This window comes from Fringilla coelebs (genome assembly GCF_963513975.1).
Source record: "Fringilla coelebs genome assembly, chromosome: 15".
Classification (NCBI taxonomy): Eukaryota; Metazoa; Chordata; class Aves; order Passeriformes; family Fringillidae; genus Fringilla; species Fringilla coelebs.
The window spans coordinates 4,874,739-4,888,691 of NC_140041.1; the positions used below are offsets into that span (position 1 = coordinate 4,874,739).

The 13,953-nt window shown below is 42.3% G+C and overlaps 1 protein-coding gene across 1 annotated transcript in view; it reads left to right on the forward strand.

Annotated features, from left to right (window-relative positions):
* SLIT3 (slit guidance ligand 3) overlaps positions 1-13,953 on the forward strand; it is a 478,838-nt gene that overhangs the window by 346,368 nt on the left and 118,517 nt on the right. The window contains exon 15 of the mRNA XM_084215502.1: positions 2,694-2,857. Coding sequence (XP_084071628.1) covers positions 2,694-2,857 — 164 coding nt within the window. The remainder of the gene's footprint in view (positions 1-2,693; positions 2,858-13,953) is intronic.

The window sequence follows — 13,953 nt, forward strand, 5'->3', positions numbered from 1 at the left end:
GCCCCTCCTTTCCTCGCTGAGAGAAAAGGAGCAAGCAGGAGAAGTGTTGCATCAGTTCAGCCAGGGCAGGCTCGACAGAGCCTGCCCTTAGTGACAGAAATGTCAGGGCTGTGTGAAGCTCAGGCTGTTTGTTGGGGAGATAATGTGTGCATTTGACTCTGGATGAGATATGAACAGCACATTCTATTAGGATGGTTGCCTAACAGTTTTTAATGAGCCAATGAGTTGGCATCTCTCCTGCCTGGGTCTGAGTCCTGCTGTGCAGTTCGTGACTTCTGTAACCACATTTCAGCTGACATTCCACTTAAGGGGAATGATGTGTTGTATTATTTGATCCATTAAGAAAATCCACTAAACAGTTTTGAAATTTGGAGGCATTAGAGCAGGCATCAGAAGCAAAAATATAGAAATGATTCAATATTTTGTAGAAGAAGCTCTCATCCTAAAGCTGTGAGTAATAAGATAATTAGGTAAATAGTACTCCTTCTGAGCTGGAGTTGGCAGCCTGATATTCCAGTATTAAAATATGTATGGGTGTGTGTATAAATATATATATATATGCATATATATACATGCTGTAGTATCTGTGCACACACCCACTACAGTACTGCAATTTTTGTATGCAAATGCACATTTATGTATTTTCATACTGGGAATGCATTGGCTGAATTAGTTGTAGAAATGTTTTCAATGGTATACAAATGAACTGACAGCAATGATTTCTTGCAGCAGAGTTTCTGCCACGTCCTCAGGCAGCCACAAACATAACCTGAATTTCCAACAGATATTTGGCCAGTGTGTATTGCTGCAAACCATTAAGGCATTGCAATAATCATGTACAACAATGCCCCAGCTCTGCCCCTGCAGCTCCACCGTGCTTTCTGCTGCTGCAGCTTGCTCTGTGTGTGCACACATGAGCTGGGGCCACAGAGAGGGTTCTTGCACAGAGGTGTGTAAGGTTTGTCAGCTGAAACAACAGGCTTTTTTAATGTTTATAGCCCTCAGGTGTGAACATCTCCTGTTGGTTTCCATAGGGTTCTGCTGGTGGCCCTTGCTTAGAATGGACTTGTTGCTTCACGCTGAGACACGGTCACAAAGTTTTGATTCATTCTCCCATTTTTAATACTCCAAGTGATTGCTATCTTCTGTGTTTTTCTAGAGCTGCAAAACCAGACCCAAATTCTGTCTCTCTGTGGTTCTTTGGACCTTTCACAGCAGGAATGGCTCTACTGCAACAGGAATCTTGAGTTTCTTCAGGCCCTTTCTGCTCTGTGTGCTCTCCCTTCCCAGTCCTGAACAGCCATTGCCCTGCTGCATTTTACACCTATTTTGTTCAGTGGCAGTTCATAAATATAACTGCAAACAGAAAAGAAGTTTCTACAAGTGGAAAACAGTAACAGAGGGAGAGAGTTCTTGTGAGGCTATAACTTTATACCTCTGTCCAAAGCAAATTGAAACATCTGTCTTTTCTTAACCTGTCTCTGCAGTTATTGGAGAGCTGAGTCCTGCTCCCTTGGAGGTCAGAGGGACTGATGCAAGTTAGCTGAACTGAGATTAGAGCCTGGCTCTGGGAAAGACCTGGCAAACTCTTCTGATACAGTGCTCAGCTTTGTCAAGCAAAATAAATCAGAGCTGGAGCAGAAAAACACTTTCTCTCTGAGATGCTCCAGCAGATTTCTGTTACCAAAGTCTAAATGCCCAGTTAAAATCAATGCTATGATACCTATTTCCAATTTCAGAGGAAACAAGTTGAGCAAATTTGGTGAAGGATAGAGTGCAGTTGTACCCTGCCTAAACATTTCAGTCTTTAAATTAAAACCTTTTGCTTCAGGAAAAACTACATATGAAGGAAGTACTGTTAGAAATTATGAGCATGTGCAAATATTAATTTCAGTCTTGTGAAAAGATTATGGACCACTTCTGCCTTTGCCCAAAGATCCAAGGGGCTTTACTAGTTCACATTTGGAGCTTGCTGATCAAATTTCTTTTAAACCAGGATACAAAATGCCTTTGCCTTTGCCCAGAGATTCCAGGTGCTTTATTAATTCACATTTTGAGCTTGCTGATCAAATTTCTTTTAAACCAGGATACAAAATGATCTTCAGGTAAGGTGCATTTATTTCAAGAGGCAGCACGTCAAGCTCTCAGGAGAAACCGTGGGACTTGGGAGACAGCAGCAGGTCTGTGTCCCTTAAAGGGGACTTTGCTGTCTCTGTTTTTGTTTCCTCTGTGGAGGACTTGCTGCAGATGTGATGCTCACAGAATTCTCCCATTTGGGAGACAGCAGCAGGTCTGTGTCCCTTAAAGGGGACTTTGCTGTCTCAATTTTTGTTTCCTCTGTGTGGGACTTGCTGCAGATGTGATGCTCACAGAATTCTCCCATTTGGGAGACAGCAGCAGGTCTGTGTCCTTTAAAGGAGACTTTGCTGTCTCAATTTTTGTTTTCTCTGTGGAGGACTTGCTGCAGATGTGATGCTCACAGAATTCTCCCATTCACGTGCAGCTCCGTGCGGCTTCTGCCGGGCCTGGGGTGGATTTTTTCTTCCAGGAGCCGATTCAATTACTCCACTCTTCAGCTTTGGCACTGGTCAAAAAAATAAAATAAAAAAAAAAAAAACCAAAAAAAAAAAGCCCCAACGCTGTAGCACGGTGTCACAGGTCACTGGTGATTAAACATGCCATCCTTCTCGCAGCCATTTAGCTCAGAACCCATTTGTGTGCGACTGCCATCTGAAGTGGCTGGCTGATTACCTGCAGGATAATCCCATCGAGACCAGCGGCGCGCGCTGCAGCAATCCCCGTCGCCTTGCCAACAAACGCATCAGCCAGATCAAGAGCAAGAAGTTCCGCTGCTCAGGTAATAATTCATTTATCCGGGCTCTGCTGCGCTCCCCGTGTGGGGAGGAGCGGGTCCAGAGAGCCCGCTAATCCAATCTGCCCCACAGTGTTTGCTGTAATGGATATTAGGGAGCAGCTTTGGAAATTGAATTTGGGCAAATTTGGTTAGTTCGACAGAAAGGCAATTACCTCGTGGATTAAAAAGGAAAAGAAAAAAAAATAGGAAAATAAAAAAAAAAAGGCAGTCTATAGCTGTCTTCTCTTTAAAAAGAAAAAAAGATAAAAGCTTGTGACATATTTATGTAAAAAACCCACTAAATTATGAAATATTTAAGGAAAACAATGAAAATATATATGCATCCGTGTGGGAAATGTTATATTTTGACAGGATTATCAATTGTATTCAAGCAGAGCTCTTACTGACCTAATGAGAGCTGAGCTCAAGTTTAGTTCCCACACCTAAAAGGCTGAGAGCAGTATGAGAGGTTTTCATGCAACTGGCAGTGAGCATTTCTGATCTGGGATGGGAGGGAGTCTGGGGTGAGGGAGAGGCATCGATGCTCGTGCTTTCATACATTCATTTTCCTTTCATCCATAAGTAACACACACTAACTCCAGTAAAATTGCCATCAAAGTTGGTAAGACTTTTGGTTTCAGCAAGCTTTGAATCAAAAGGTGCATAATAATTTAGGCAAAGGTTTTGTGTTGTGAATGAAACAGAAAAATGTTTCCACCTGAAATTAACCTCCAAAGTAACATAAACAGCTTTTTCTTAATCCTATCTGTTCTTTATTTATGGTTCAGCTGTCAGTAAAAGGATATTTCTTGCCTTACACAGCACAACTAAGCAGATGACTACTTCTTCATGTGTTTTTTCTACTGGTTATATTGGTTGTATCAATTTTGGATTACTGCATTTTTGTATACTGTAAAGACAAGCAGGTTTCAGTAAGAAAATCTATTAGTGTGTACTGAGGAGAAAAACGACTGTTATTGATGGAGTACCTTGCGGTGTTTTCTAGGAAAATTACTATGATTTTTCTTTTTTTCCTCTGAAAGGCAGCATGATTAATTGTGTTCCTGGTGGTAAAAGATGAATGGCTCTAGATGGGGATGCAGCATGAAGCTGAGTGGCAGCAGCCCAAAACAAGCCGTTGTGCTTTGTGCATCACTGTGAGAAGCATGCCGAGCTAAACCTTCCCTTTATGGGGGAAAGAAAATAAAGATAACTTCATTTGCAGGCAGCTTTTCTTGGGCAGGCTTGTTAAGGTCTTCAGTCCCTCGTGACTCAAGCCACAACATCTATAATCAGGCCTGAAATTATGACATATTTTATCTAGGTTTTTGGACTGTGTCCATCATAGTAACAATGTAATTAGCCAGTAATATTCATATTTAAATAAACTGGAAATGAAGATGCATAAATATAGCTTAGGCAGGAAAGCAGCCTGCAGAAACAGAGCTGTACAAACCTGTACCCAATTTGCCATTGTTATTTTCTTCTGCTTTTATTAATGGGCTAGAGGAATTAATGTTATGTGTGTGCATGCATGCTTTGAACAAAGGTGCAGGCGATTGGAGAAGGCAAACACCAGCTGACACCATTTAGGAGAGGTCATAGCTAAGAAGTGCAGAACTCAGTACCTGGTGATGCTGAGAATAATATTTTGTGTGAGTTCTTATCTTGGGGGTCCTTTCCTTGAGGCATTAGGTTGTTTTTCCCTGCGTCTCCAGCCCTACATCTATATCAAAACCACATGGAAAAAGCATAAACCTGACTTATGAAGGAGGAGAGCAGGGATTGAGCAGCTTCAGAACAAAGATTTCAGCTGGATGAAAACTAATGCTGTTCCAAAGCTCAGTAGAGAAGAGATCCTTGCCTGTAGAGTTTCCAGATGGTGATGAGATACATTGAACTCAACTTGCTGTCTGCTCACATGAGACAGGGAACATCTAATGGTTTAGAAAATCTTACCTTGTAAATCAATCCAGGGAACAGACATCCCTGGCACCTGCTCTGCTCAACTTGTCCCTTTGAATCATGGCTGCTTCAGGCTTGGCATTTAGCAGGAATTTTCCATGTTTTCATTTTGAGGAATGTGTCTCATCTCAGGATCTAACACAGCACGTCTCTGTGCAGAAATGTCCGTGAGGTATGAATCTTCTTTTAGAGCATTGGGCAGTGCTTTGTGTCATCCAGGGATGACACAATCCCACTGGGATGGCAAAGCTTAGTAACTGGTCCATGCCCTCACTGTCTCTGGAATTCTCTGTTCTAGTTTTTACATCTTCTGCTCAGTGGATGAGAAAGCAGTTTTTCATTTTAAATTCTTTTGTAAATGTGCATCTCTTTCTCAAAGGGTTCTTTTTTCAGGATCCTGGTGTTTTCATGTAGTTTGTGTAATATATCTAGTACATGTCAATGGTCAGAAAGTTGTTTTTTGAGGACAAAACACAGGGAATGTGAGGGGCTGTGTAAGGAAGAAATGTGAGGGATTTTATCCTCCCAGTCTTTGACCTTTGAGAAGAGATGAGGATGCACAGAATGTTTGGGCTCTGTGGGAGCAGAGGTACTCAGGCAGTGTCAGTATCACACCCAGGAGTAGTTAAGCCTAGGAGAGCTTAATACTTCAACATCAGGCAAAGGACAGTTTTAAAGTCATAAAATTCTGAGGTTGTCCTGAAGTCTGTGTCTTCCACGTTCCTTTTGGGCATGTAGTGACAGGACAAGGGGGAATAGCTTTAAACTGTAAGATGGTTGATTTAGATTAGATATTGGGGAGAAATTCTGCTCTGGCACAGGTGCCCAGAGATGCTGAGGCTGCCCCTGGATCCCTGGCAGTGTCCCAGGCCAGGCTGGAAGGGGCTGGGGGCAGCCTGGGATGGTGGAAGGTGTCCCTGCCATGGCAGGGGTGGGACTGGGTGATCTTTAAGGTCCCTTCCAACCCAAACCATTCCGTGATTCTGTGATCATAAAGGGGACTGTCAGAAAGGACCTTTTATGAGAAGAAAAAAAAATGTGACTGTTCAGTAAATTAAGGGAAGAAAGGGAAGTGCTTTTTCTCTAAGAACAGAAGAGAGGAGTGGTTAGCAGGAACAGGGGAGAAAAGCTGAGATGTTTGAAGTTTCATCAGTCTGAAGTGGCAGAGGAGCATCAAGAAGGAAATGTCAAGAGAACACAGAAGCAGATGGGCTAAGTAGAACTGTATTTGATAATTAAATGAAACTGTGAAGACAGATCTACAAAACTTCCTTCTGCACACTCTTTCCTTCAGTTTTCATCACAGGTCCCCACCACCCTGTTCAGTAGCATCCAGCCTGAAGTACTTAACTTCTTTTTCCAATTGACCAGTTCTGTCAATTGAGGCACTTTTCCCAGATGCTATTTCCTCACAGAACCCAATGACTCGAGCTTTTACTGATGACAGTGGAGCAGCATCTGCAAAGGTTGTGAGTGGCCATAGGAAGGAGCTTCTGTGCAACAGGTAGCTAATGTACATAATTCTTTTTAAAAGGAGAATTGGAAGCATTATAGCATGAAATGAAGGAACAGCAGGGAACAGGACATATTTTTGCCCAGGGCTGTGAGACAGGCGAAGCTTTTGAATATACCATCAAATATGTTTAAACTTCAGATTGCAATAGGTTACTATTTTCTGTAATTTTTTGCTTTCCATTTGATGCAGTGCACCACAATAATAACAAATCTCACTTGCCCAACTGTGTCCCTGTGATAGTGATCACAGGGGTCCCAGAATGAGGGAAGAGACAAGAAAGTTGACTCCATGTTTAGAAGGCTGATTTATTCTTTTATGATATATATTATATTAAAAACTATACTAAAAGAATAGAAGGAAGGATTTCATCAGAAGGCTCAGCTAAGAACAGAAAAGGAATGAATAACAAAGGCTCAGACTGACCCAAACAGTCTGAGACAGGTGGACTGTGGTTAGCTATTAATTAGAAACAACCAGATGAAACCAATCACAGATCCACCTGTTGCATTTCACAGCAGCAAACAATCATAGTTTACATTTTGTTCTTAAAGCCTCTCAGCTTCTCAAGAGGAAAAATCATAAAGAAAGGATTTTTCATAAAGTATCATAGCTACGTGTCCCCACAGCTATACCATCTGAGCCTAAAAAATCTGAGATTTTTACTTGAAAGAGTAATCATAAGTACAGGGTGTGACTAATTCTCTCTCTTTTCTGTTTAGAAAAGGCAAATACTGTCATTTTTAGTGGCAGCAGTGAAATTCTGATGATCATTTTCTCTTTGGCTACATCTGCCCACTCTGACCACCTAAGGACCCAATGGTACTTGGCAGCCTGAGGTCACTGGAGGCTCCCATTCTTAATATGAATAAGGGGGGAAAAGATCAACACAAATATCTTGCCCAGAAGCATTTGATTAAGTTCACTACAGAGCAGTTTTGTTTTCTAAGGCAGCACTGGGCTTTAGGAGTAAGGGAAATGAATCTAGGAGCAGATTGTGTTGTCTCTGTGGTAGCTTATTGTCACTCCAAGACTTGGCAGGTTCCTTGATTGCTGTGTGACACTGTGTATGAAATAGCTTTTGGAAAGAATTGCCTTTGCATTCAGCTGTATATCTATTTCTCCCTGTGATATGTTTGCATTTTTCAGTATATTGTGCATTTCAAAAGCGATGAAAGTTCCACCTGCTGTACTGACACAAACTATCTCTGATAATGATCAAAGCAATGTGTTTCTGCAAACATCACATCACAAAAGCTCTTTATCTTCTAATTCTTAGAAATAAGACTTTTATCAAGAAGATTGCTATTTGATACACTCTGAAGTGAGCCTGTCTTATTGCTTCCTCCTGCATACATTGTGTCTAACTGCCTTTAATTAGTTCCTTCAGTTCCAGACAGTGCTATACAATCAAAAGGACAGGGGAGAACAGGAGGAGGAAAATGAACCATCTGCCAGCATTATTCTCTCCTTTTTGGAGACTGCTTCTTGTTAACCCAACCCAAAGCAAAAGCAGCCTTTTTGGTACATTTGGGTCTAAAAATGGCATATTTTGGACTAGTGTAATTGCTCTCATGTTGTTCACAATTATTACATGGAAATGTAGCTTCTTTTTGTTCACTCATAATTTTTAAGGCATTTGATAAAACCTCTTCTCACTAATTGCAGCTTTTCTCCTGATTCTTTATGTTCTTTCCCAGTCTCTGTCTTCATTCACCCTCACCTTCCTCAGTGAACAGACTTGCTGTTTCTGTATCACCTCAAATTTCCTCATCTCTTCCCTGCATTGTTGCACCTTTAGAAGTGCAGAACTGCCATGGATGGAGTCAGGGGAGCACAGGCTGCATGTCAAGGCTTTTTGTCTGTGGCTGTTCACACATTTAGTGTCCCTTGGACTCCCTGGGTTATCCCCTCCTCTGCTCCTAGTGGTGTGCCAACACTATGGAAGATTTTTGAGCTCTCAAACTGAAAGCTGCAATGCATTGCTATTCCTCAGCCAGTGTTTAAAAGTCATGAAAGGCAGGTGAATTTAACCCAGATCTTGCATCATTTATCTGATTGAAACACTCTGCAGTTGTTCCCATAATTTGCCAATCACTCTGATGACAACTTTGCAAATTCCTTTCATTTTTAATAAGCAAATAGACCATGGGCTCATGCTCCTGCCCTCAGCATTTTCTGTTTGATGGAAAGCACAGGTCTCCACCTGCTCCTGCCTGCCTCGTTGCAGTGCTGCAGGGACACGTTTTTGGGGCTGTGATGATCCTGCCCCTGGAGCGTGGGGCTCCAGCAGCTCCTGAGCAAGCCCCAAGCCCTGAGAGCCTCTGGGTGCTCCAGAACTGCTCAGTTTAGTGGGAAATCTCCTCTGAGGCCAAGCTCCAGCACTTTTCTCAGCATGGCTTTGCACTGCTGTGAGGGAAAGGGATGGAAAATGCTGGTTATGATTTGAGAAACTGCATTCAGTTTTCTGTCTGTGGTTTGGTTTGGTTTAGTTTGGGGGATTTTTGTATGTTTTGGTTTTATTCAGTTAAATTCTGTATGTTTTACCCCCTTTTTATAAAAGACAAAAAGACTCAGCAGAACTACCTTCAGAAACCCTCTGAATGTACCAAAACTCAGGATATGTTTGTGGTGCGTAAGAATTATTCTTATCTGAATGGAAGGTTGTTTAACACCAATAAATCACCTGCAGATTAAATGCTACACTGAATTTGTAATGAGGAATATGAATTTTTCATGGTACACTGAAGCTGAGTATATTTGGGCTTTGGTTTGCATGAATTCTTCCCAAAGCTGAAGTCATTAGAGAACACAATACAACTGCTATGACTGATAATAATGAAGCTGGGTTCCCTTGTACTGTGCAAGTGTTGCTGTTGTTAAGTTAATTTGGCTGTACTGGACACTGATTATAGCCCTCCCTTTCCTGCACATCTTTGACAGCAGTTCAGATCTTTTGTTAAGATTTGTGTCAGTTACTCTGAGCCTTCAGTAGCCTGTGAAGAACATGATGGTGATGGGTTCTGGTTCTGCAGTGGGGGAAAGAATGGAAACCATTTCACTCAAGGAAGGATAAGCTTAACATGAAACAGGTGGGTCTGTTTGGCAGAGAGTATGGTTCTTAATAAGAAAGTAAACTGACGTGTTTCAGCATGGAAGTTTATTTTAGGTTCTGCCTCATTTTATTTTTGAGTTGAAGTAGTCTTCAAAAAAGCAAAATATCTGAACAGCTTTGTTACCCACCAGCATCCTTATTTGCAGTTACAGTAGAGGCAGTGGGGAGAGGGAGGATGAGCCTTGAGTCACAGATGCATCCATAGGCATCCAAATATCCCAGTTATCCTGGATTCCCCATGCAGACAGAGTGCAGGGCTGTGCAGATTCCTCCCTTGAGATTTGTCCTCTTAATTACCCGTGTCAGAAAGCTGAGGGATTGATTGCTCTTCTAACCTCAGAAATTACGGTGGGACAAAGTTTGCTCTGCTCTGGCTTTGCCATTCCACGTGCTGAGGTTTAGCTGAGCCTCACCAGGGGTGCCAAGGCAGCACTTTTTGTGTGTGTGGGACACAGAAAATATCTGGGGAGGCACTGGCAGGAAGAGAGCTCGTCAGCTAAAACCAGTGCAAGGGTGTTGGTTCTGCAGCTGGACAGCAAATATTTCATCTGACTATTCTGAGACTGCAGCAGTCCCCTGATGGGACAGCTGAAATAGGGTCCTGTGTAAAAGTTCTTTACAAACTGCAGGTTCAGTGACTGATTAACAGAATGTGGACTGCAAGAAGTGAATGAGCACCAAGAGCAAACCAAACGATGCTGCCTGTGTGTCGGGTATCTGAAGGGAGGGGTTTTCATGGGGGCTGGCACATAGCTGGAGATGTATTTCACTTTGCAACTTCTTTTATGCAGGATGATCTTATGTACATCCAAAAGGCTTATGGAATTTATTTAAATGGGATTTATAAAATAGTGTGCTTTCCTGGTATTTCTGCTCTCCTGTGTTCTAGGGACATAAATTAGGATTTTGACAGATTTTTTTGTGTGCTGGTACCTCTCATTTACTGCAGTTGATGATTAGTTTAGGCAGTTATTGTAAGTGGTGTTTAATTAGTGCAGCAGAGGAATAGAGACTTGTTCAAAATATTCTCATGGGGTTTCTCAGGAAGGTGTTTGCAGAGCTCAGACTGCATTTGTTTCTAGTAGGACTGAAAGAGTTCATTGACACTGAAATTACTGAGTTTATTACAGATATCCCACTTAATACTGTAAATCAGTATATAATATAAAAGTCTTTGGAAGATATGAACTGTTACTTGTCATTGTTTAACAGAGTACTGTGGATTAATTTGTTTGAAGAGTCCAGGCCAGAATTTCTGCTCTATTAAAGCAGCATAGGAATAAGGATGTAGGATTCCACATCCTTCTTCACTGGAGCCATACAAAATTATTGGCAGGAATGCTAGTTATAGATGTAATTTCTAAGTAAATGAGGTGTGGGTTCCAGGGTTATGCATACTTTGAATTAACCGTGTGAGAAAATTAATGTGGTTTTGTGCCACATTGCATGAGTCACAGAAGAAAATTAATAATCTAATGTTTTTATCAATTCAGACTCTGGCTAGTTTGGTGGCTTGTGGAGATTGAAGATTTTTGTTAGGTTTCCCTAAAAACCTGCTTCGGTTTATTTCAGTTTATTTCTTAGACTGGAAAATCAAACTGCCTTACTTTCATTGCTGAACCAAACCCCCAGTGTGGGGTGGCCAAGTTAACACTGTACTGATTTATTTCCTGAAGCTCCCAAGTCACTCAGTGTTGTCTTTCTGCACAACAGTGCTGGGTCATGGCAGAGTGGGGAAGCACAGACCCCTGCTGTACGCTCTGTCATCTCTGCTCAAGCACTTGCCTTGTTCTCCACGTAGGTAATGAATAATCTGCTTGGTGCTGACTTTGTTCTTTGGGCAAATCCCTGACTAAGGAGAGTGATTTGTATTTAAAAGCACAAGCACTGACCTTCACTGAAGTCCAGCAGAGCACTGTGAGCAGTTGCAGAGGACAGCCACTTCCTCTCTCACCTGGGAATCCTGCGAGAGCGTTTGAGATGTGACTTTCAAAATCATTGTCCACTGGCACAGCTCTGCAGACAGTGGAGTCAGGGAGAGCTTTATTCCAGCAGGAGCAGCCAAGCCTGAACTGAATGTTCTGCTTTATATGTCAAAGTTGCAGGAATGAGTTACAAGAGCAAAGCTGTTTGAAATAACTCAGGATGTCGGGAATAGAGAACGCTCAGCTTCCATCGGAGAGTGATGTGCAAAACCCAACAAATGTGCTCAGAAACAGACTGACAAAATGCTGTCTGTGTCTGCAGTACGTGTGTGTGCTGCTCTGCTGGAAAGAGCAGAGGAAACCAAAAAGAGAAGAAGAGAAAAGCAGTGGCAATTCCAGATTGTCAGTGCCACCAGCATGAGGGGCCTCTGGGAGCTGAAATCAGGCTCAAAGGGCACTCAGGGAGCATTTAAGGCCAGAGCTTGGCCTTAGCTCTGAATCTGCTGTTATTAGCATGGGCTGCAGTATTTCTATGGTTGCATTTAAATAAATGGAGCAAACCTAAATGGCATTTTTACTGAAAGGAGACACCAGGAGAGAGTAAGTAATAAAAAGCAGCCTAGATTGGGCATTCAGTGTGTGGTGGGTGCGCTCTGGAAGGAGCAGTGAGCACTCCTCTGGTCGTGTTTTCTGCCCTGCCAGCTCTGTCTCTGAACTCGCCCGGGCTCTGTTCGTGTTGACTAACCCCAGTTGTGCTCCAGGGTGTTCCTGCAGTAGCATAAAGGATGACCTCTTGTATCCAGCACCTTTTTGCATGGGTGGAGTGGAGAGCAGCTCTCCGTGAACCTTCAGCTTGTGCTTCTCCATGCTGCTTCCTCTGAACGCTCCTCTCTCTCTGGCGCTGCCTAACTCTGACTCTGGCTGTCCATGGGGTTTTCCTTTGTGCTTGATCTAACCATGTGGTAGAACAATACAAATGGAACATGGTTCTGTCAAGCACCATGGAAGGCTGCATACTCCCTGCAGCATGGCATGCCTGGATACTTCTGCTGGGGCAGAAGCATCGAAAGGTGAGAGATTCCCTTTCCCTTTCCCTCTCCGCACGGTGGGACTGGTGGAGTGTTGCTAACCAGGCTCCCAGGGAGCCACAGAGATGTTTGCACAGACTTTCCACAGGGCTTGCATGCAGAATAACCATTTCTAAGTGATTAGAATTACTGCATTTCTCAGTATTTCTAAGTAATTAATCTGTTTAACTGCTCTCACAATGAAGGAGTCGGGCGTTCTGTTGGTTGACAATATTCAAGGGTGATTCCAGCCATACCTACAGAGATTAAAAATCACTTTTCTCTCCTTACCTTGTGCATAATGTAAGCTGCATCTGTCTGTTCAAGCTGACCTTCTACTTGAGGTACCCTTAGGATGCCATTTCTGCAACACTCAGTGTGACTTTGGACCTGCTCTTAATGTGCTGGCATTTCATTGTGAACAATATAATGCAAAAAACCTTCAGAAGAGTCTGCAAAGCATTGTTTTCATCTCTTGAAAATGGTGTGGCTAACATGGCCTGTTTGGAAACACCACTACCCAATAATTCCAGGGGGCAAAGCTGAGTCAGGAAATCCAAATGGGCCATTTTAGCTTTGACAGCTTAGACAAAATCTTCAAAATACTTCTGCCTAACTCCCCCTCTACACAGAAGTAAGGATTCTTTTTCATAAAGGACTTTGAGAGTATCATACAGAAGTTTTCTTACATTGAAATATTTCCTTGTCTTCTAGATTTGTCAAAAGCAGGACATGAAGGATTCTTAGGTTTTATCTGTAGTTACTGATAAAAATTAACACTAACAATGTAAAATTATGACCAAAAAGTGCACTTCTTTTTTATTCCCCATGAGAATTGTGATCTCGTGGTTGTATGAAGAACTTTTGAGATTCCTGGGTCTTTCATTCAAGTTTTAGACCAAATAATCTCAATGGTCATACTTTTGGAGCCAAATTTGAGGCAGCTGGATCATTTTCTAGGATGAATGTGTCAGGTCACTTTTGAGAGAGCCTGATTTGTAGCAGAACAGATCCTCCAGAACTCCTTTTAAGTCCTTTGGACAAGGCTAAGTTTTAAAAACTGAAATCAGATTTTCTAAACAGTGCTTTAAGAGAAGAGGAGAACAAAAAGGTATTTCTCTCTGTTGCCTGATTCTCCATGTGGGTGTCAGCAAGGAGAATGTTTGAGGACTTGGAAATGTGATGTTCCTTTATCTCAGTGCTGCTGTTCTGTAGAATGCCCTGGTGTGTTTGTTTTATGACAATAAGAAATCACAGTACCTGATAGTAGTGTCACATTGGTTGTGAAATAAAAATGTTATCAGAGTAACTAACAAATCAAATATCTACAACTGCCCTCAGTTACACACAGGCCTTGCTGTTGCCTTGGCTTGTTTTACAGCAAGCTTTAATTTGGGGAATTGCTACAGACTCCTGGGTCATGTTCTGTCCTGCATCTCTTCTCCGTGGCTTTCCACGGATGATTTTGTAGTGCACAACAAGTTTTCCGTGGCTGTGGTGGTGAGCTGTGCTTC